The sequence below is a fragment of the Arvicanthis niloticus genome, chromosome 11 (genome assembly GCF_011762505.2).
Source record: "Arvicanthis niloticus isolate mArvNil1 chromosome 11, mArvNil1.pat.X, whole genome shotgun sequence".
In the NCBI taxonomy this organism is placed as follows: Eukaryota; Metazoa; Chordata; class Mammalia; order Rodentia; family Muridae; genus Arvicanthis; species Arvicanthis niloticus.
This window is the reverse complement of record NC_047668.1, coordinates 65,652,142-65,676,561: the sequence shown is the minus strand read 5'-3', so window position 1 is coordinate 65,676,561 and position 24,420 is coordinate 65,652,142. Positions and strand designations below refer to the sequence as shown.

Here is a 24,420-nt window from a genome sequence, read left to right as displayed (position 1 = left end):
GTAGTCAAGTTGATAACAAGGAATAGCCATCACAATGGCTCAGCGGTTGAGATCCCTGGCTGCTCTTTCAAAAAGCCCAGATTCAACTGTTAGCACCTGTAACTCTAGTCCTAGGGGATCTCATGGTCTCTGGACACTGTATGCACAAAGTACACATATATACATGCAGACAAAACATGCACACATCCCACATACAAAAGATTCTCATCTGTGCTAACCCTGAATTCTGGTTTTGAAAGTACTGCTCAGAAAAGGTCTGGGAAATTGCTGTGCAAATGTATGTGTAGAAGGTCTACAAAGTGAGACCAGGTGAGAGCCTGGCCTAAGAGCTCTCATTTCATGAATGTCAGCTGCCTCCTTTATTATACTGGAGGCTTATTGGTTTTGCTTCACAACTACAAAGGTTTGAAAGTGTCTAGATTGGGTCCTATTCAAGGAAATCTATCCTAGACAACAATAAGATTTCAAGACATTAAAGAAAAATTCTGCATATCCCAGCACCTAGGAGGCAGAGTCAGGCAGATCTCTGAGTTCAAGGCCAGTTGGATCTACATAGTGAATTCCACAAGCCAGGGTTACATGGTGAGATGGTTTCAATCAATCTTCAGGAATAAAATTGTATACAGCTGAGGAAAGGTAAATGGGCAATTACCTCATCCTGTGTGGAAAGAACTATCAGCACTGCTTCTTTTCCAACTAAGATGATGTCTAATGTTTATAGTATCGTTTAGATCACTGTCATCTGAAATACAGTTTTCTTCTGTATCCTAGCACAAATCTAAAACCTTTCCAAACTCCTTGAATTCTCCAAAATGATGTTTGTTTGCTTTTAATGCTGACAGACTGATTTGACTGGGGACCCCTAGATAAGCCTTAGAATAGATGCTGGTCACCAGAAAGAGGACTAAATAGCTACAGGGTTGGGACTTTCTTGACACCCTCCACAGTCCTGGAAGGGAAGAGGAACAGAAGATTGTGTTGATCACCAGTGGCCAATGATTTTAATCATGGCTCATGTTAATAAGCCCTCCCACTAAATAATAAAAGAAGGCCAGCAAGATGGCTCCTTGGGTAAGAGATGCTTGCACAAAGGATTGACAACCCAAGTTTGATCCCAGGACCCCACAAGTGACAGACATAATATATCTGAGGGAATTTCTAGTATGGGTTTGCGGTGAGATGATTTACACAGAGTGAACAACCATTCTTTGGGTTGGGAGCCTAGGCTGAATACAAAGGAAAAGTTAACGAAGCACCAGCATTTATATCTGTGTCCTGTCTTTGGGCAGTGTGATCAGTCACCATGGCCTTCCCCAGGACATGAACTGTGCTCTCAAACTAAACCAAGGTTAGTCTTTCCTCCTTTAAGTTGCTTTGTCAGGTATTTTGTTACTGGAAGAAAGGAACTAATACAATCGGTATAAGTAAAACCAAGGTGGTGAGAAGGCTCAGCAGGTAAAGGCACGTGAGGATCCAAGAGAAAGAGAACCAATCCCTTCCATGTGTCCCCTGTTCTCCACAAGTGCCCCATGGCATTTGAACCCACACATGGAGTAAATAGTGAAAAAAAGGTCTTTCCCTTGGACAACTTGGATTACAATCAGCTATAACTTACCTTTAAGTCAAATTTGGTCTGCTTCTGTTTTGTAGAAGGTTTAACACTTTGAAGTGGTTGAGCAATGACAAGTCCCAAAATTTGATCATATAAGTGAAGTGAAATTCAAACTGAAGATCCTTAAAGCTTTACTGGAATATACCCATGATCTCATTTGTACTTTTTTTTTTTTTTTTTTTTTTTTTTTTTTTTTTTTTTTTTTTCGAGACAGGGTTTCTCTGTGTAGCCCTGGCTGTCCTGGAACTCACTCTGTAGACCAGACTGGCCTCGAACTCAGAAATCCGCCTGCCTCTGCCTCCCAAGTGCTGGGATTAAAGGCGTGTGCCACCACCGCCCGGCTCATTTGTAACTTTTTTTAAAAATTGCAATCACATGAAAGCATTTCATGTCTTCCCATGTCTTTGTGCTAAAGTGGCAGAGCTGGGTCATTAAAACGCCTAAAATGTTTACTCATTTTGAGTTAACAAAGTATTTGTCAACCCCTGGTTTAGACATTTGTCTAAAACTTTCCAGATTTTGAAACAAATTCCTGTGAAGATGTTGAGTGCTAAGATTATTGGTGGATTTGCCAAGGCCAGTTTACCAGATGCACTACTGGCTGCTTTTATGTTAATTCAACCTAAGCTATGATCATAACTGAGGAAGGCACCTCATTTGAGAAAATGCCTCTTTAAGATCTGGCTGCAGGCAAGCCTATAAGGCATCCCTTAACGAGGGACTGAAGTGGAAGGTGCCAGCCCATTCTAGGTGTGGGTGGTGCCATCCCTGGGTTGGTGGTCCTCGGTTCTATAAGAAAGCAGCTGAGTGAACCATGGAGAGCAAGCCAGTAAGCAGCACCACTCTGTGGCTACAACATCGGCTCCTGCCTCCAGGTTCCTGGCCTGCTTGAATTCCGACCCTGACTTCAAAGATGAACAGTGATGAAGCATAAGCCAAATAAAACCTTTCCTCTCCGAGTTGCATTTGGTCACTTTTTTTTTTTTTTATCACAGCAGTAGTAACCATGACTAAGACACCAAGGTAATGCTTCTTGTCTGGAAGACTATTCTCTGAGATTTATTTATTTATTTATTTATTCATTCATTTTATGTATATGAGTACACCATTGCTCTCTTCAGACACACTGGAAGAGGGCATCAGATCCCATTACAGATGGTTGTGAATCACCATGTGGTTGCTGGGAATTGAACTCAGGACTTCTGGAGGAGCAGTCAGTGCTCTTAACCACTGAGCCATCTCTCCAGCCCCTCTCTGAGACTTATTAATGAAGAAAGTGCTTGTGGATTAGGGAGAGAATAAACACATCTGTGTACTTGGCACACACAATATTGATGACCATAGGGAGACACTAAAAAAGCTGCTAGGACAATTGATGTCATCACTATTTGTAATAGGAGCATTTAGGGACCTTAAAAAGCATTCTACGCAAATGGGTTAGTCATGTTAGTAGTGCAAAAGCCTCCTGGTGATCCTACCACAACTGGTTGAAAACCACTGCTTTGGGCCTCTGTTCCCTAACTGGAACCTGGTTGCATAGAATGAAGCTCTCACGTGGCTAAGGGGCAGGTTTTAGGTGTCCTCTGGGTTACTCTAGCCAAATGCATGTTTCTACGAAGCAGCAGAAACTGTGTTTTAATTGACACTTGTACCAGTAGAGGTCACTGTGCTAAAAGATATAAACCGGAGGAAAAAAAATGGAAAATCTCTTCAGGAACTTTGAAGCAGTATTTCACAGGAGAACTGTTAAGTTAGACCCAATAAGTACTAAGACAACAATTGCCTCTAGCTATAATTATTGCTTTTAAGCATAAATTTATGATTGTCATGGTGTGTGTGTGTGTGTATGTGTAAACACGTGGGACAGAGGACAGTTTCATGAGGAGGTCCTCTTCTACAATCTTGTTTGAGGCAGTCTTTGTTCGCTGCTGCAGACCCTAAACTAGCTGACCCACAAGTTTCTGGGAGTTCTGTACTAGGATTGCAGGGGCATTCTACTGCATCTGGCTTTCTGTGAATTCTGGAAATTCAAACTCAGTCTTCACACTTAATAGGCCAGCGCCTTACCCACTGAACTATCTGCCTGGCCTGATCCTTTTATTATTATGAACCACCTCTGTCTCTAGTAATAATTCCCTTCTTAACCTGCCTTTTTTATCTTTAAGACGGTTTCTCTGTGTAGCCCTGGCTGTCCTGGAACTTACCCTGTAGACCAGGCTGGCCTCAAACTTGTGGATCTACCTGCTTCTGCCTCCTGAGTGCTAGGAGTAAAGGTGTGTGCCACCACTGCCTGCCTGGATCCACTTGGCTTTTATTTAAGACATGTCAGCCTGGAATTCTCTGTGTATCCCAGGCTGGACTCAAAATGATCTTCTGGCCTCTTAAAACCTGAGTGATGATATTACAGGTATGCTCTAGCAGAGCCTGCATATTTATTTTCTTTAAATATTTGGTTAGCTATTAAGATAGCATTGGGGTCCAGGATTCACCTTAAAAACCACACAAACACCAATCTCAGTCAGACAGGGATAGTTTATTGAGCATACACCCAGGACTGCTTGACCAGGGCCATGGCCCAGATTCGGGAATGGAACCATGACATCAAGTTTAGATCCTACGGGGTTTTTAAGCCCAAAATCTACAAACATCTATGCCAAGTTATTTCACCAATCAGGATTTAGGGATGGGGGTTTCCTTAGGAACACGTCTTTGTTGTACACACACCCTGCTCCCATTGCTGGGGTATTCCAGGGGACTTGCCTTGTCTAACATTTGTGTCTTAACTTGCCAACCAGGATGTCAGTTACCCATGTATATGTCTCTTTTTGCCAAATAAGATGGAAGTTCCCAGGGAGGTCTTGGGAACTTAAACTTTACAAGACCATTACTCAAAATGGAAGTCTTATTCCAAATACTTTTTTTTTTTATATTGGTGCAAATGTCTCTCTTATGTTGGGGTCCAAGCTTATTGTGGGTAACTATACAAAGTAGTTCAATTAACGTCTATCATAATTGGTTTCCAAGTCCACAGAACATAACAAAATATGTAATCAATCTTGGCATTAGAAAGTTTCCTCGTAACAGCAGAAACATATGAGAAAGTTTCCTTTCTTGGCAGGCTAGCCAGGTAACTGTTTCCTAGGCCTTAACATTTTACCTAGGTCCCAACTGACAGCTCCTTCAACTCTCTTAGGAGTATTGTTTGTATAGTATATCTTTTTCCATCTATTTACTTTCAACTTATTTTTGTTTGAGGATCAAAAGATAAACTCCATAAACAACATCTGTTGGATCTTGTCATATTTATTTATCCATCTATCTATTCATTTATCTATTCATCTATCTATCTATCTATCTATCTATCTATCTATCTATCTATCTATCTTATAGACAAGGGTGTACTAATGTAGACCAGGCTAGCCTCCAATTCACAATCCTCTCATGTTGCTGACATCACACACTCACATAAGCACTATGTCACCTGCTGTTTTATAGCATGAAGCAAAACAGGCTCTGGAAAATAACGTGTATCATATTAACTTTTCCTGGGAAGCTGTGAACAAACTTCTGTTGACCCCAGATTTGGGAACAGTGCCAGACCAAAGGAATTATTACATTTACATTTAAGTAACTTGGCGAACCAGGTAATTTAATCTGTTACTAAGAGGAGGATGGGTGAAGACCTTTAAGATCATGTGCATTTATGGGCAAATATATTACAAAAAAAATGGGTTGTATCACCCCCCTTTCCCCAGCAACTGTACTAGTCTCTCTCTCTCTCTCTCTCTCTCTCTCTCTCTCTCTCTCTCTCTCTCTCTCTCTCTCTCTCTCTCTCTCTCTCTCTTTGTTTTATTTTGTTTTTCAAGACAGGGTTTCTCTGCATAGTCTTGGCTGTCTGGAAACTTGCTCTGTAGACCAGGCTGGCCATGAACTCAGAGGTCCACCAGCTTCTGCCTCCAGAATGCTGGGATTAAGGGTGTGCTGCACCAAGCCCAGCACTACTTTTTTCTTTGTATTGTTAAGAGGAGTGGGATCTCATCCACTTTCCCTCCCATTTACAAGGGCATGTTAATGAGCTCAGTCTTGTGCCTCAATGTCCCTTCCTTACATTCTTTCTGCCTCTCTTTCTGAGATGTGAAGGAATTGATAAGAAATGACTGATGCACATGTGCACATACACATAAGTAAATAAAAATTTCAGAAACTACCTATAGAGCTAGCTCTTTAAAACTCATCAAATTATGAAGTAAAAAGTAAAAGCCAGGTGATGGTGTATGCCTTTTATCCCAGCACTCAGGAGGCAGAGGCAGGCGGATCTCTGAGTTCAAAGGCAGTGTGATCTACAGAGTGAGTTCCAGACAGCCAAAGCTACAGAAAAACACCCTGTCTTAAAAAAAAAAAAAAAAAAATCAGGCCGGGCAGTGGTGGCTCATGCCTTTAATCCCAGCACTTCGGAGGCAGAGGCAGGTGGATTTCTGAGTTCGAGGCCAGCCTGGTCTACAGAGTGAGTTTCAGGACAGCCAGGGCTACACAGAGAAACCCTGTCTCGAAAAACAGAAAAGAAAAAAAAAAAAAAAAAAAAAAAAAAAAAAAAAAAAAGAAAGAAAAGAAAAAAAGAAATGACTGATGTATAAAACATTCCACAATCCTTCCTTAGAACTTTTAACAGACAGGTGGTTGTAGTAACTGCCACCATCATCCTTACCCCAACCAAAGAACCTCACCTGGCCAAGGCCAGCAGCAGCAATAAACTATGGGCGTAACTATGCGTATGTAGAGGCAACTTCACAAGTCCATCATATCTGTTTAGCAAAAACAATATCGGTAGCTTCCCCAAAAGGGCCTATGACCTTCATAGCTATAGGCTTTGGACTTACATCACCAGACTTGAGCTCCCACCGCCGGGGCGGGCCTCAGATCCAATCATAAGTAATTGTCCCCTAACAATCATGCCGTATTGGTGGGCACACCTTTGTCTGGTATGTTGACACTATAACATGAGGGGCTACAGTAGGACCCCTGGGGACAGTTTTTCCTCAAAAGCCTACCTACTGCATTCTGGCACTCTTAAAACCTGGCCAACTGTGAGGAAAGGGAGGCTTCCTACTCAGTCTGAGCTAGGCTTGTCTTCCATGTGTGGTGGAGTACTGCAAGGTCGGTCATCTCATTTCTTGCAGTTAGACAGCCAGCAGCAGAGGCAATTGTCTGTATGACTTTGTGAGTTCTGGCCAACAGCTGGTAGGAAGGTAAGGCATCCTTAGCACTGGATTTTTATTTCATTTTGGGCTGCTGGGAACATCTTTAGCCGTGTACAGATTCTTTAACTCTGGTTACCATTCTCAAGCACAGGCTGTTGTAAGACTTTTCTTGTCCACCTTGTTGGGTATCACCAATAGGATTGCTAAGGGTTACACAGTTTTGCCTGGTCTTTGCATCCAGTGTGATCTGATCTCTCATCCTCATGTCTTGAGACATGCTTACTTACATGCCCTTCAGGTGCTTTCCTAAATCTGGAGAATTCTTGAAGGTTAACAGATGAGATCTTACAAAGGGTCTGCTAGAGTTCTACAAGCCTACTGTTGGTTAATCCAAACAAGGTCTGACTGGTCTCAGAGGTAAGCAGCTAAGACAACACTTTAAACAGTGTTAGTGTTGGACTGCGGTGCACGCCTTTCATCCCAGCACTGGGAAGCAGAGCATTCAAGGCCAGCCTGGTCTATAGAGTTGAACTCCAGGACAGCCAGGGCTACATGAAAGAACTCTGTCTTAGAAAACAAAACAAAAGTGTTAGTAAGGCCCAATACTTCATGAAAAGAATTCCCACATGCACCATTTTTCCCCCAAAGGTGAATGTGGGGTACAGGCGTGTGGATAGGATGTGGGGTACAGGCATGTAGATAGAATGTGGGGTACAGGCATGTAGATAGAATGTGGGGCACAGGTGTGTAGATAGAATGTGGGGTACAGGTGTGTGGATAGGATGTGGGGTACAGGCGTGTAGATAGAATGTGGGGTACAGGCATGTAGATAGGATGTGGGTACAGGCATGTAGATAGAATGTGGGGTACAGGCATGTAGATAGAATGTGGGGCACAGGCGTGTAGATAGAATGTGGGGTACAGGTGTGTGGATAGGATGTGGGGTACAGGTATGTAGCTAGGATGTGGGGTACAGGTGTGTGGATAGAATGTGGGGTACAGGTATGTAGATAGAATGTGGGGTACAGGCATGTAGATAGAATGTGGGGTACAGGTGTGTGGATAGGATGTGGGGTACAGGTATGTGGATAGAATGTGGGGTACAGGCGTGTAGATAGGATGTGGGGTACAGGTGTGTGGATAGAATGTGGGGTACAGGTGTGTGGATAGAATGTGGGGTACAGGTGTGTAGCTAGGATGTGGGGTACAGGTGTGTGGATAGGAGGCACCACTTTATTTTGCTCTCTACTGTCAAGTTATTCTCCATGAGCTGAGCTACCTGATCCTGGAAATTCTCATGGGGCTGTCTTAGCACCTCTAATAGGCTCAAGGGGAGGCTGGCTTCAGCTGCCACCTCAGCTTGCTGCCTGAAGTGGCTCCCCAGGACTGACAGGCTCTTAGCTAGTGTTGTGGCTAGGTGTGCTGCCCCTGTCAGACATACCTGCCTGTTGACACATACCTTCCATGGCCTTAGTGAATAATTTCTATTTTTGCTACACTCTCTTGAGGGAGAAAAACATACACAGGTTACTCTGGATGGATAAATGCCCATCCCTGGGACAAACTGCCTTTTTCATCTGTACTATCTCTTTCTTTCACAAACTGTTTTCAGACTTTAACGTCTTCAGAGGCTCTCACTGAATTTAGATTTTTTGTTTGTTTGTTTGTTTTTGTTTTTTTTTTGTTTTTTCCACTAGCTCAACATAAATTTTGCCACATTTTGCTTTCAGGTGTTCCAGACAGGTCCCATTGTTTGCTTGCTTTTATTTTTATTTACCTTTTTCTTTTCATTTCCTTGTGATTGCTCTAGCAAGGTGAGTCTGATTTATACGATACTCCAAGTCATTCAGATTCACCAGAGCCTCCTGTCTCTTAAAGATCACGTCCCACTGAGGGGCTCAGCAAAGCTATTACAGCCCTATTCCAGTCCCAAGGTCTCTGCTGAATTAATCTCTTTCTTAACTCTTGTGAACAGTTTTATCTGGCCTGGTAAACTTGTGTCAAACACTGCCTCTCTTATGCCTAGTTGTCTTGGCAATGCTTCAGTCTCTGATATTCATGAGGACCTCAGCTGACATTCTCCCCTGTTGATGGCATTTATTGGGTAGCTTAAATTCTTCATTATTGCCAGTTATATTTTGATAAACATTGTTATCTGCCTTTACATGCTTGTTCTAGTATTTCTTTTAATTTTTTTCAGTTTATTTTTACTTATGTGTATCTGTGTCTCTCTGTGAATGTATGTCACATGTATTTGGGTGCCTAAAGAAGCCAGAAGAAGGTGGGAGATTCCCCTGGACACACATGATCCTGACACACATGCTGATGAACGAGGCAGACTAAAGGCCCACGCAATAGCCGACTTTACTCAAAGCCTCAGACAATTTATACTCTGAGGGTTAAGGAAGGTCACATGGGTAAAGGTCTTGAGTTCAAGCTGTAATCACAAGGACAAGTCACACATGGCAAGAACATGTTTTTCCATGGGAGAATATAAACATTTAATTGAATAACACCTGCAAGCAATAATGATTAATCCGAAGTAAACTCACGCCTATCTGCCACTCCTGGCAGGAGCAAGAAAACACATTCTAAGAACACGTTTGTGTTTTGAAGAACTGAGCTCACAAGACTCTTGTTTCCTTGGATGGTCTCACAAGCATTAAGAATTCTTCTCACAAAACAAAAAACAAAAACAACCAAAAAAACCAAAACCAAAACCAAAAAATCGGGGCAGTGGTGGCGCATTCCTTTAATCCCAGCACTTGGGAGGCAGAGGCAGAGGCAGGTGGATTTCTGAGTTCGAGGCCAGCCTGGTCTACAGAGTGAGTTCCAGGACAGCCAGGGCTACAGAGAAACCCTGTCTTGAAACAAACAAACAAACAAACAAACAAACAACAAAAAAACAAAAACCAAAAAACAAAAACAAACAAGAATTCTTCTCACATGACTCCATTCCCGGGCCATATTCTGACAATTGGGTGGCTTTATTATTATTATTATTTTATTATTTTATCATTATTTATTTATTTTTGAGACAGGGTCCCTCTATATAACTTGACTGTCCTAGAACTCACTATACAGACCAGGCTGGCCTCAGACTCAGAGATCTGCTCACCTCTGCTTCCAGAGTGTTGAGATTAAAGGCGTGAGACATCCGGCCCTAGCTCTAGAGTTTTGCAATAATGATGGATTCTATCAAATCTCCCTCCAATAAAGTAGTAGTAACATATGTTTGTACCAGTGGTAATGGGGCAGAAACACCCTATTTACCAGTACTACATATTACAAATTGTGGTGGCTTGAACAGGATGGCCAACAAGTTCATGCATTTGAGCGCTTGGTCCTCAGTTGGTGGAACTGTTTGGGAGGGATTAGGATTCATGACCTGATTGGAAGTCTGGGGTGAGCTTTGAGGTTTCAGAAGCCCATGTCATTCTCAGCTCTGCCTCTCACCATCCGTCTCCTACTTGTGGATAAGTACATAAACTCTCAGCTCCAGCTCCAGCCCCATGCCCTCCAGGATGATCTGTCAGCCATGGACTCTCCATGAAATTGTAAACCCTCAATAAACCTAAGTCTGTCTTGGCCATGGTTTCTTTTTCTTTTTCAGTTTCTTTTTTCTTGAGTATAGTGTCAATAGGACTGGGCTTCTTATCAAAGGCTATATCCTTATCAAATATATAGGGGATGTAAGGACTACTGCCTATATGTCAATCTAAAAACTACACTTTGTAAGTTGTGTTACTCTAGAGAACCCTGACTTTTCTAACCTGGAGGAGGAACCTTGCAAATCTTACAACTTTGAGGAACTTCCTGATTCTTAGGAGTCTCTGTCCTCCCTCCTGGAGGACACAGCTCCCTCACAATGGGAGCAGTAAGGATTTATTTATACAGAGGGTCCAAGAAGGGTGTGATCAAAGGACAGATTATTAGGAGCTCTGGGCAGATGTGCTAGGTCTACACATCTGCTCAAATGTAGAGAGGAAGCGGAACAAGCCGAAGCTCCAGGCTCCTGCTTTTGTTGCTTAGGGTTTTGGTCACTTGAGCATTTGCTGTTCACCCTTGCCTTGTGCTCAGCATGAGAGGGCCCTGGGCCAGAAGAAAAAGAACTTGATTTATATCTCAGCTTTAGGTCCTACCCTGCAGACACGAATTCACCTTCCTGTCCCTTTGTCTCACAGGTGAGAAGACAAAAGTCCCCACATGACTCAGTGAGTAAATGTGTTTGCTTTGCACGCGTGACTACCTGAGTTCAGATCCCTGGCACCCGCATAAAAAGTCTGGGCATAGTCATGCATACCTGTAACCCGGTGCTTAGGGGAAGTGGCGGAGACAGAGGAGGCTTCCTGGAAGCCATCCCAGAAAAAAAAAAAAAAAACAAAAAACCTAAGCCCTAGGCTTAGGAGAGGCACTGACTGAAGGGAAAGAAAGTGGAGTGGGAGAGTCCAAAATCATCTTCTCACCTCCACACACACATACACACATGCACACACACACACACACACACACACACACACGAGTGAACAAGAGTCTTCTGAAGATGAAAATTTTGGTTTTATTTGAACTGTAGCAGATAGTAACAGAAACTATATATATATTTTTTTCAAAATCAGCAGCCTAGGTGCATCAGCGATGACGTAATCTTTGAGGAAATGAGGAGCCTCCACCCATTTCATCTCAAGGAAGCATCTACTTCTAGTGCAAAGTTGAATGCTCTAGGCACTGTTGGTGTGAGGCTCCTGCCTTCTACGCCGTGCATCTTGCTACACCTTAGCCAAGCTCCTAGTCAGCCTCAAAGTCAGGAAAATTGAAATTATTCTGAAATTATTTGGATCTTACGATTTAAATCACACCATCTCTAAAAAGATAGCTCAACTCACTCAAGTGCTTCTAAAGTGATGTTTTTCTTACTTTTCAAGATTTATTTCTAACCATTGTAGATGTGGATGTACATGAGTGTGGGTATTCTCGGAGGCTAGAAGAGAGTGCTTGCTCCCCAGAGCCCGATGGGTGGATTCAGGTCCTCTGCAAGTGTCTGCTCTGCACTGCTCAGCCATCTCTGTAGTAGCTCCTATGGTAAGTCTGAGAAGAAAGGCTTTGACAAGCAGGGTCCAAAACCCTGCTTGTCCTTCAGTGACCCTAGGAATGTTTACGCAGACTGAGGTAGGGGCACAGAGGGGGACTTGAATTCTCACAGCTTGAACTCAAGTCCTGGTTAAAACTTCTGGAGGGTAGTCTGAGGTAAAAGAGGAGGCGGGAAAACAGAGTTCTGTCAAAGAAAAGAAGGCTTGAAGAAAATAGACAAGATGGAGCCATGATGGAGAAATGGAGCCTATGAAAGCAGGGGAAATCCAGATAGTGCCAGGATAGAGAGATGGAGCCTATGAACTCAGGGGAGTCCAGAGGACCATTTCTCCACCAGGGTCAGACTTTAGGTGATGGCACTGGCAGAAGAGGACAGAGCTGGTGATTAGACATGGCCTGCAGCCAGCTGTTGGGGAAGGGGGTCAGTATCCAAGCTGATAACTATGCCAGCTGCCATCTATATGACTTAACATGCAGGATTACTTTTAAGAGGAGGCAGGTGAGTAGGGACCAGCCTGGCCCTGAACTAGGTCCCATCGTCCATCTTCTTTAAGCAACAGAGAACTTGAACCAGGTGGTGTGGTTGTACTCCTCTCCAGGCCTCAGCAGAACCGGAGGGAACTGGGGCTGTGAAGGAGATCGGCAGTTAGACCTTACCAGCCGTCACGGCCATACAAACAGCCATCTGCTGTGTGCCCCTGCCTCTGTACTAGTGTCTGGAACAGGGTCTGTGGACCGTGCCTGTGTGAGGGCAGTGTGTCACAGATCTGCAGTGTGAGAACGAAAATCTCCCACAGCACCAAGTCTACTTTATCAAAGTGAGACTTGCTACGGGAAGCGATGCCTGGACTTTCACTCTGGAGTAAGCCACAAGCTTCTTCCTGCGACCAACACCGTGAGGAGGGATGCTCTAAGTAATAACTAGACAGGAAATGAGAGAACATATGGGAAGATTTGGAGGGGGCTCTCAGCAGAGTGGTTGTGGGCTGGTGAGATGGTTCCGAGGCCAAGGCTGACAACCTGAGTTTCATCACTGGAACCCACACGGAGGAAGAGAACTAACCCCTGCAAGTTGTCCTCTGATCTCCATGGCTTGTCTCTGCCTAGCCCCCACTCCGCAAGAAAGTGCAAAGAAAATGAATGAGGATTGATAGGGAAAACACTGGAGGAAGATGACGGTACAAAATGTGTGTCTCTAACCGCAGCTATTTAGCTGGGGTTTTCTGTGGTTGTATTCATTGAAAAGCACAAACATGGACGTTGACCATGCAGCCTGACTTGAGTGTTGTGACCTGCCATGCAGTGGATTGATGCCACTCTGACAAGCGAGCTTGTGGGTTTACCTGATTGACTGCATCAGGCCAGTTCTGGGTCTCGAGGCAGAAGCCAGAGTGCTTGGGATAGACCGCTCCACTCTTGCCCTTCAGAGTACCATCCAAGAAGTTTCCTGTGTAAAACTGGACACCAGGTTGCGTGGTGTATACTTCCAGGATCCTACCACTTGTAGCGTGATGCACCCTGGGGGGGTAAAGACAAGCCAGTCTGAGTCAGGAAGAGGCCAGGAAACAGCTTTGGGAACAGGGACAAGAAGGATGCAGGAGATAAGAACAGGACAAAATTCTGGAAAGCTTCACAGGGAAGGCATGAGCTGTTGGCTTTGAGGACCCTCAGAAACAACTTGTCACATGATCTTGGCCTCTCTGGGGAATAGTAACACAAACAGTTATGGGAGTCAGGGAGGAGCAGCCAGGCTTGAGAGAGGCAATTCAAGGGTCCCCAGACTCTTCCCTTGGGATGCTCGAGATGGAACCCAGGGCCCTGTAGTTGTTTGTGAGCAGTCTGCCACTGCCATTGAGACATATTTCCCAAGGGTGTGGCCCAGGCTGCACTGGAATTTAGACCTCTACTGCGCCTGTCCCTCTGGAGTCCTGGGATTAAAGGCCTGTGTCCTGCCCTCACATTTGGCCACAGGGTTCTGAAAAGATTGTAATTAATTGTTTTGGTTTTTGAAGACAGGGTTTCTCTGTGTAGCCCTGGCTGTCCTGAAATTCACTCTGTAGACCAGGCTGGCCACAAATTCAGATGTACACCTGGCTCTGACTCCTGAGTGCTAGGATTAAAGGCCTGTGGTAACTAACTGCCTGGCCTGGGGCTGCACTTCTTGTCAAAGGGATATAGAGGCCTATGCAGAGTCTTATGCCAGTAGGCAAATCACGTAAGAGATCACTCACACAAAGCATGTTGTTGGGCTGGTGAGATGGCTCTGTTAATACAAGCCTGAGAATAAATTTCTGAGAGATATTTTGTCTGTCGTCTGTCTGTCTGTCTGTCCCTCTGTCTGTCTCTCTCCCTCCATCCCTCCCCCTCCTTTCTCCCATCCTCTCCCTAATGCACACTAATAATATAACTTAAAAATTAAAAAAAAAAAATACATTGTCAGCCAAGAGGCTGGAGAAAAATATTTAGGAGGAGGAGGCCCAAGATCTGAATCATGGGGAGGAGGTGGGAAGAGGTTCTTGGGTAGGGGTGGTGAGGACAGGACCATGAGGAAGATACCCAGGAGGAAGGTTTCCCGAGCAGGTGGAACATAAGAGGCCCTGTTCCTAGAGCTCTAAGGAGGAAAGGTATATACAAGGAATTTACGAAGGGCTCTGGGCTTCAGTGAAGGCAGGGTGGCCAGAACAGGGGATTTGAGCCTCAGAGAATTAGAGAAAAGGGCCTTATAGGGTAGGCAGAGCCGGAAAGCCAGAAAGCATGCTGGGTCAGGTGACATAATGTGAGGTTAGGGGTTAAGGATTCTACAGAATTCACTTGTGGCAGGGGACTTTACAAAGATACGGGTGTGGTATTTGACCTCTGCTCCTGAAACCACCATAGGGAATGCTCCTCAAATAAGAACTACAGTTTCCTCTCCCATGCAGAGGCCATAAGAACAAAGCTCCCAACCTCGCACAAAACTTCTTTTCTTTCGACTCCTTCAGACAGAAGTTATGGTCGAATCCATGGATGTGGTGCCCCTGCAGGTGCTTCCCAAGCTCCACTGGCTTTCTCAGGTCGAAGGCAGTTCCTTCCACTAGAGCAATGACTCCTGGGAAGAGATTGGAGAAGACAAAGGTGGTTACTACCAAGACCAAAGCTTTATCTACGCTGCTCTAATGACACACTGGTTCTGGTTTCTCAGCCTTCCTTTCAGTTTGTAGAAAAGATGGGAGCCTGGATCCTAAGGTGGAGAAGAGTTGTAGGGCTGGCTCCCTGGATCAGAATAAGCAATTGATTGCTAAATGCAGTATCTAAAACAATATGACATGGACAGAAGGGGTGGGGTGTAGCTCTGTGATGGCAGAGCTTCCATAGCACACAAGAGACGCTGAGCTACAAGAACAACATACAACTACATGGGGCAGTCTACATGGTAATCCCAGCACACAGGAGGTAAAGACAGGAGGACCAGAAGCTCAAGTGTGCCGATTGTGGTGACGTACACCTTTAATCCCAGCACTCAGGAGACAGAGACGGGCAGATCTCTGTGAGTTCAAGGCTAGCCTGATCCAGTGCTATGCAGAGAGCCCCTGTTTCAACCAAAACAAACAAACAAGATAGACAGGCAGGCAGGCAGACAGACAGACAGACATAGAGATCTTGTCTCTGAAACAAATAAGACCCATAAAAGTACTCAAAACAAAAATTCTGAGTTGGGGAGATGGTTCAGAGAGATCCTGAGTTCAAGTCTTCAGAACCTGTATAAAACTGGACTCAGCAGCACTCCATGTTGGCTAAGTTTCTTCTACCTTAGGGAACTGCTGAGGGCTTTTTATGGTCTCAGTTATAGTAAAAATGTTTGTCTCGTTTTGTTTTTGAGACAGGTCTCACTATATCAGGCTAGCCTCTTTCTCTCATGCTGGGATCAAAGGCAGTGTCTCTTACTAGCCTGGAACTTGACTAGTCTAGGCTGGCTGGCCCAGTGAGTCCCAGGGTTCTACCAGTTCTGCCTGTCCAGTCCTGTGCCATCTTGACTGGCTTTTTTTCTGTATATTGTGGGGACTGAACTCAGGTCCTGATACCTGCAAGGCAGCACTTTACAGAGACTGAGCTACCCGCCCTTCCCCTCCCAAACTCGCTCTTCCTATTTGGGAGAGTGGCCCCTGCCTCCCCTTTTCAAAATTCTTAGACTTATGTTTCTATCCCTTTGAACAGAAGGTAAAGGCACCCGCTTCCCAGGAGGTGGCGCTAGAAACACTCGTGCAAGCACATCTGTGCAAGTGCCAGTCAGTCTTCTGCATCCTGATTAGTTCTGCAAAAGTTAGCAGCTAATTTGGATCTCAAAGGCCAAATTCTAGCCCGTGAGGAGCCACTGGGTACATTTTTTTAAGCATTTAAAAATGTAGACTTTAACAAGTATAATCAAGTCAGCTTGTGGAGAAGCTTTCCAAGATAAATATGTGGCCATCGTAAGTCTCTATAGTTCATTCTTTTTGCAAAATATTTATCAAGGTTGTTTACTATACAATTGTTCAACTGTCATTTTTGTTTCGGAAGTCCTTTATTGTAAATACACACACACATACACACATATATAATATAATATAATATATACATATGTACATGTTTTATGTTTTTGTTTTTGGCACACAGTCTACTATGGAATTATAGTATCTATCTATCTATAGTTATAGATATATCTATATTTATCTCTATCTATACCTATTTATCTCTTTCTCTATATCTATCTGGATTACCTATCTATAATTATAATGGACAGTCTATTATGTAATTATCTAAGTTTTATATATTATCTATTATGTAGTTATGCTCTGACTTTCCTGTAATTCACTATGAAGAACAGGCTGGCCTTGAACTCACAGAGGTCCTATGGCTTCTATTTTTCGGTGCTGGGACGAAAGGTGTTCACCACCATGCCTGACTGTAAAGACAATTTTTCTGTCTGACGACAGACAGCAGACATGATCATCATTCTTTACCTCCATGTATGCTGGATACATTTCATTTCTCCTTGAGATAGAGTTTTCACTTTCTGGATTTCTGAGGTAATGTTTTTATTATTTCTGTGGTGTCTGGCAGGCCTCTGATATGGTGGCAAACCTGAAGACAGACTTTCTTTACAATGAACGCTGTGAAATTATAGAGGAGAGGGAGGGCAGCCCGCTGATCTCACAACTTCCAAGTCACGGAGTTCAGGACTCTCTTTGTCAAGGAATCTTATGAATGAACATGTGGCTTCACTACCCAGATGTCTGTTGTGGGAACACCTTCCTCCTGCCCATCATCACCCCAGAGTCAGGATGCTTCTGTCTGCCTGCTTTTATGGCGCACCAATTGTGTGGCCAAACACCTCCCAGATTGATCACAAAGATCTACAAATTTTGAATATTGTGTGTGTTTGGTGTTACACGTGCATGGGTACTCATACTACGGTGGGAGGAGAGAATAGCTTGTGGGATCAATTCTCCCTAACCTTCACATCCAATCGGGGGGAGGGGGGGGGATTCAAACTCTGGGGTGAGTCCTCACAGTCCCTGTGATGGCCTTGACTTTGAACTTCTGCTCCTCACCAGGCCTAGTTTTCACAGCGCCTTTTAAAAGGCAACAGTGACTCTTATGAAACTTTCATGAGCTCAGGATGGTTTTCAGTTCTACCAACCTATATCCTATGTGACATCTTATATTACACCTTTTCCTGTTTGCATTTAACCCTTTCTTAAAGCCATACTTGACTGAGTCTTACCTTGGGACAGGTCTAATTGCCCCAGGTGTGTCAAAACTGCCTATAAATACTTCTCTCCACAAGGTATACACAGAAGACTGTAAGAAACAAAAGAAGCCACGGAATTTCATGACAGTGGCACGGGGCACACTGCAGGCCTGCTTTGCTCATACTGAACAAACTGCAAGTCAGTGCTTGCTTACAGAACTTCATGTAAGGAAGCTGCTGTCATGTCTGCTTTACATATGGCATGAACATTTTTGATAGTTGATATGCTTGGCTGTCAGAAGCCTACCCACACATGAATGAGTCAACATATGAGGGTAACACGTACAGCATCAATCAGAGGTTGGAGAGGGTTAATTCTTTTTTTTTTTTTTTTTTTTTTTTTTTTGGTTTTTCGAGACAGGGTTTCTTTGTGTAGCCCTGGCTGTCCTGGATCTCACTCTGTAGACCAGGCTGGCCTCGAACTCAGAAATCTGCCTGCCTCTGCCTCCCAAGTGCTGGGATTAAAGGCGTGCGCTGCCACCACCGCCCATCGGGTTAATTCTTAAAAATAATGCCTAGACACAAAATTAGAAGTTCGGAAGAGCTGTAAATGTGGTTGCACACACCTTTAGTTCCAGCCCTCGGGAGGCAGAGGCTGTAGGATCTCTGTGATGTGGAGGCCAACCTGGTTAACATAGCAATGTTCCAGGATAACCATGGTTACATAGAGCAGTGGTTCTCAACCTGTGAGTCATGACCCCTTTCACAGGTGTTGCGTATCAGATATTTCCATTATGATTCGTAACTAGCAAAATTACAGCTATGAAGGAGCAACAGAAACATTTTTATGGTTGAGGGTCAGCACAACATGAGGGCTGTACTAAGGGGTCGCAGCGCTAGGAAGGCTGAGAACCACTGACACAAGAGACTTCATCTCAAACAAACAAATCTGGAATAATTCCAAAATGATGAGATTCTCTCTCCTTTCCTTCATTTCTTTCTTTCTTCTTTGTTTCTTCCTTCTTTTTTCCTTCCTTCCTCCCTCCTTTCCTTTCTTTGCTAAATGAGAAGAAGCCATATGGTTTAAATCTCTCTCTCTCTCTCTCTCTCTCTCTCTCTCTCTCTCTCTCTCTCTCTCTGGTTTTTCAAGACAGGGTTTCTCTGGAACTCCTGGAACCCACTCTTTAGCCCAGGTTGCCTCAAACTCAGAGCTCTACCTACCTCTGCCTCCCGAGTGCTGGGACTAAAGGCATGCACCACCACAGCCCAGACTAATCATTTTTTTTCCTTTTCATTAATATGTTGTCATGTGTATTATTATAGGAAGGTGTGTAGAAATTATGAAATTTGTCCCCTAGGTTTACCATGTCCTTGGGATTTTTTTTTTAAATAAGTGGAATGCCCTTTTCTGTGACTCCCACCATACTCTGGTAAAGTCCAACTCATAACTTAAGAATATCCCTAAGGGTTGGGCAGTGGTGGCGCACGCCTTTAATCCCAGTACTTGGGAGGCAGAGGCAGGCAGATTTCTGAGTTCGAGGCCAGCCTGGTCTACAGGGTGAGTTCCAGGACAGCCAGGGCTACACAGAGAAACCCTGTCTCGAAAAAAACTAAAAAAAAAAAAAAAAAAAAAAAAAAAAAAAAAAGAAAGAAAGAAAAAAGAAAAAAAAGAAAGAAAAGAAAAAAGAATATCCTTAAGGGCTAGAGATGGCTCCGCAGTTAAGAGGTTAAGAGCAAACCAGCTGCTCTTCTAGAGAACCCAGGTTCAATTCTCAGCATGCATATGGTACTTACAAAATGTCTGTTAATGTCAATTCCAGGGGCTCTGATGTCCTCTCAGGGCCTCTGCAGGTATCAGGTATGCATATGATACACAAGCATACATGCAGGAAGAATAAATGCACATACACATATATTTACACATATATTTAAAAAGAACTCTCTCTAAGTCACGTATGGTGATACATACTTGTGATCTTAGCATTACAAGGATGGGGCAGGGGCATCACCTTGAGGTTAAGGTCACCCTGGGGTACAGAGCAACAACAAGGAAACACCAACGGCAAAAACAGGGGGAAAAAAGTTTCATCTATAATATGGTGGTGCATGCTTGTAATAGCAGCCTGGGAGGACTGGGCGGGAATAGCTCCAGTTTGAGATCAGCTCGGGTAACGTAGTTTAAAAACACAAAGTCTCGCATAGTGGATCTCCGTGAGTTCGAGGCCAGTCTGCTCTGCTGGTCTACATACTGAGTTCCCGGAACAGCCAGAAAGAAAAAAAAAAAAAAAAACAGCCAAGCATATCATTTGTCAAAAATGTCCATGCCATATGTAAAGCAGGCATGACAGCAGCTACATACTAGAGAGAACCTGTCTCAGGGATCTATATTTACAAACACCAAAACAACAGCAGAAGTCAAGAGCACTACCTAAACCACCTAATAGCATCTCTCCTGGAGCACTGCCTTTCACAGGTGTTGCCTATTCGATATTTACATCACGATTCATCACATAGCAAAATTACAGGCAGACTAATCCTTTCTTCCTCTCTGATATCATCAGACATGGAACTGGCTTGCTCAAACATTTACTATACTACGGTCTAACTACTGGACTACAGCAAGCTTTCCGCCTCTTCCGAAGGTGAGTTCTGAAAGGGCAGGAGCAGTTTCCTGTCCTCCACAGCTGCTGGCCTGAGCTAGACCCTTTGCTTGATGGAAAAGCCGGGCTGCTTGAAACCGATGCTGGAAACCAGGAGCCACTGTGAAGGTGGCAGCATTCCGTGACAAAGAACACGAAGTCCAGATGGCTTATGTGAGTCGCCTCAAGCTGTCCTGTCACTTTGCAGAGACACTGACCCAGGTGCAAAAGGGACTTACCCATAGTGATACATCTGTAGACCTCAAAGCCCCCCAGTGTCAATGACAGCCCTTTTTGATGCACTATGATGTGTCTGCCATGGTGACAGCACCTTCCACCCTCAGCCGCCACCCCCCCCTTCTCTTGGTTTTTCTAAGACTTTGGAAAATGAACAAGTTCTTTTAACTTTGGTTAATCTGCATATGTGAGTCTCTGCTTTGTGCTAAGAATAGAAAGGAAACGTCAATCACACTTTGAACAAAGCTGAATGTACAGAAAATGAAAATGAAATGGAAAGTGTGTCCACAGACTGGATGCCAGGTCATGGTTCCAATCTGAAAGCCACCAGACCCATCGATCCTTGTCTGTCTGTCTGTCCATCTAGCTTGTGTGCTTTCTGAAGAGGAGCCCATCCTCCCGATATGGCTGCGTGTGTGTTAAGGTTTGAGCAGCAAAACCTAAAACCCGAAGCCGAGGCGGTTTAGCTCCAGGGTACGGGAGTGATTTGACTGATCCTGCTTCCTCATTCCAGCAAAGCCTGAGGACACACAGCAGTAAGGATCCCTCACATGCTGTTCACATGGCTACAGAGCAGCAGCTGAGGTGAGTTTAGGCTGGCTTGAACAGCTTAAGGGAAGTGGCCTTTCTTCATGTCTGTGGCAGACTGCACCCTAGTCTACTCTCATCCCTTGTGTGCCCTTGCTAACGTGACACTGACACCCCTCACTGACTGCTGGCATCTCTCTTTCCTCTTTGAGCATGCATGCACCTCCAACAACAAAGTTGCTGGGGTGTGATTCCTGAGACAAGGTTATGAAATATAAAATGGCTTCAACCTAGGCTGCTCTCAAGACACGTGCTCTTGAAGCCCAGCCACCATATCATTGGAAAGCTCAAGTCAGAAGGAGGGGTGTGTGTAGTCGGGGCGACAGGCTCAAATGAGTTCCTAACCAAAAGCCAACACCAACAGCCAAACATGGAAGAAACATCTTCAAATGTTGTATGCCCTGATCTTTGCTAGAGGCCCAAGAGAATGACTTGCCTGTAGAGAAAATTTCTTATAAGCATCGCCTGTCAATAAAAAGCCAATGGCCAATGAGCTGAGGCAGGAAATGAGAGGTAGAACCCTGGCAGAGAGAGAGAGAGAGAGAGAGAGAGAGAGAGAGAGAGAGAGAGAGAGAGAGTGTTCTGGGAAATAGCATCAGAATAAAAGAAGAGAGAGGGACTGAGGAGACTGGACAAAAGCCAGCAGGTAGATGAACTCAGGGAGATGCTGAGAGAGAGAAGAGAGAAGCAGGCAGGGGCTGAAGAGAGGTAACTAACCACATGGTAGACTTGGGAAAGTTTGAGTGGGTTAAACTAAATTGCTAGTCAGGGAATGAGCCAACGCTTATGGCCTAGACATTTAATAATGAATAATCAGTTTCAGAGTCATCATCCTGGGAGCAGGACTGGGTAGGAAAACCAGATTTAAATATATTTTAACATTGGTCCTGACTAACAGAAACAACTAGACAACAAATGAGTGCATTGGAATGGTTTATTATGTGGCAATAGCTCCAGTAATCGCTCCAGGGTGTTTTTGCCTCTCAGCACTGACTGGGTCTCTAAGGAGAGGCCCTTTGCACACTGTCTTTAAGTGAGAGAGAGAGAGACAGAGAGAGAGAGAGAGAGAGAGAGAGAGAGAGAGAGAGAGAGAGAGAGACCAGCAGGAGCATGGACCTTTGAGATCACCTTGGGGGGGGGGGGGCAAACATAGGGACTGGGTGAACACTTAAGTGCTCAAGGACCTGAGTCAATCCCCAGAATTTATGTGAAAAAATCAGCTCTAGGATGCTGCAGAAAGGGAGCTGCTTGGGACTCAGTGACCAGCGAGCCAAGCCACCTTGTCACGTCCAGGCTGGTGAGAGACCTCACAGAACAAGAAGGATGGAGCCAAAGGGCCAACAGCTGAGCTCAGCCCATGGCTTCCGTGTGCGTGCGCACACACACAAACAAGGATGTCTGCGCCCAACAGCTGAGCTCAGCCCGTGGCTTTCCTGTGTGTGCGCACACACACAAACAGGGATGTCTGCACCCAACAACTGACCTCAGGAAGCCCAGAACAAGAAGGCAGAGACAGACTTTACACAACACAAACTTGTATAGGACTGTAAAAGCGCCATGACTGTGGGTGTCCAATGGGCCAGCAAAGGTTGTGCAGTGACAGAACTCTAACCTTAAGAGATGAGTCAGAGCCGGGCGGTGGTGGCGCACGCCTTTGATCCCAGCACTTGGGAGGCAGAGGCAGGCGGATTTCTGATTTGAGGCCAGCCTGGTCTACAGAGTGAGTTCCAGGACACACAGAGAAACCTTGTCTTGAAAAAAAACAAAACAAACAAACAACAACAAAAAACCCCACCCACCCCACCCCCCCAAAAAAAGAGATGAGTCAGGATTGGCTAAGGTGAGGAGGGACTGGAGATGCTGACATGGGAATAGATTTCTGCTTCCTATGAACTTATATGTGGGACACAAGCTAGACACATTTATATAATATTACACAGATCCTAAGATGTTCTGAGCTCTCACAATTGGGGAAGTAAAAGACATATGAAGTGGAAACTTAAGGGTTTTTTGACAAGCCAGTTAGATAGTGTTTTGCTGGGGCAAATAGGTGAAGGAACGTTTTGCTGAAGCAGACACAGGAGAGAGGATGTTCTGCTAAAGCAAGCACGTGAAAGGACACATGATGCAGGATTCATTGCTGAAGACATGCATGTGTTTGTCCACCTTACATTACATAGTTGAGCTAATTTGTCAGGAATCTATAGAAAGAAATTTGCCAAAAAAAAACTTCTGGTGGTGTGCTGCAGTTTCTTGCTGCTTCTGCAGACTCAGGTTGATTGGCAGAGTGATGTTAGCTGAGACGGATGTACCTGCTAAGGCAAGACCCATGGAGGACACAAGATGTTGGGAGGGAGGATAAAAAGGACTCCAGGGACAGTGACAGGCTGGGCTTGGCTTGCTGGTAGAGCTGGCTGTGCAATGCTTGTTGGTCTCTGGTCTTCGATGATCTTCAATTTGATGAGAGGCACAGCCGAGAACTTCTCCTGCCCTCCTGGTCCCTCCTGCTGACTCACACTGAGGCTGAGGCCTGGCTGACTCTGTTAGGTAGTGCCATTGCTGCTGATTCCTATTTGCTATCCTGACTACTGAACCAGACTGCTGGTGTATATGTGCAGTATCTGCGAGTGGATCGAGCTGCCACTGCTGACCTGTGAACTGAACTGCTGATTTCCAGATAACATAGATGGGAGTTGCTCCAAAGAACCTTTCTAAACAGGTCCACTTCCCTGTATCCTTTCTTTCCCACTGCCTCTGGTGGGTGGTGGGCTAAAAGGGAGGTTAAAATGTTTAAGAACCATCATTAGAAATAGGTTTTGAAAAATATGAAAGTTACAGACATAAGAAACAGGGTAGATGGTAACTTTCTTCTTATGAACTCTTGATCAAAAATGGACCACCAGCCGGGCAGTGGTGGCGAACGCCCTTAATCCCAGCACTTGGGAGGCAGAGGCAGGCGGATTTCTGAGTTTAAAGCCAGCCTGGTCTACAGAGTGAGTTCCAGGACAGCCAAAGCTATACAGAGAAACCCTGTCTCAAAAAAACAAAAACCAAAAAGAACAAAACAAAAAAAATGGACCACCATGGAATAGTTGTGTTCTCTCCTCTCTCTCTCTCTCTCTCTCTAATAGCATAGTCCTCTACATATTTGTTGTGGCATGCATGCACCCCCTGCCTGCCCACAGACTTCAGTTTCCCCATTTATAAGATAAAGCTAATACAGGTATCTACTTGGTGTTGGGAGCCGACTTTAGCAGAAAGCGGCTAGATCAACTTTGCAGCCATCTGGAACCATATACCCTGACGAAAGATTTGGTTTTCAATAGCCTACAACAGCTAAAGCACACT

General features: G+C 44.5%; 1 protein-coding gene across 1 annotated transcript in view; it reads right to left on the bottom strand.

Annotated features, from left to right (window-relative positions):
* Positions 1 to 11,345: 11,345 nt before the first annotated feature.
* Positions 11,346 to 24,420, bottom strand: part of Galm (galactose mutarotase) — a 54,807-nt gene continuing 41,732 nt past the window's right edge. The window contains exons 5-7 of the mRNA XM_034514532.2: positions 14,845 to 14,986; positions 13,242 to 13,416; positions 11,346 to 12,525 (exon numbers count right to left, since the gene is read on the bottom strand). Of these exons, the coding sequence (XP_034370423.1) occupies positions 12,448 to 12,525; positions 13,242 to 13,416; positions 14,845 to 14,986 (395 nt within the window). The 3' untranslated portion in view covers positions 11,346 to 12,447. The remainder of the gene's footprint in view (positions 12,526 to 13,241; positions 13,417 to 14,844; positions 14,987 to 24,420) is intronic.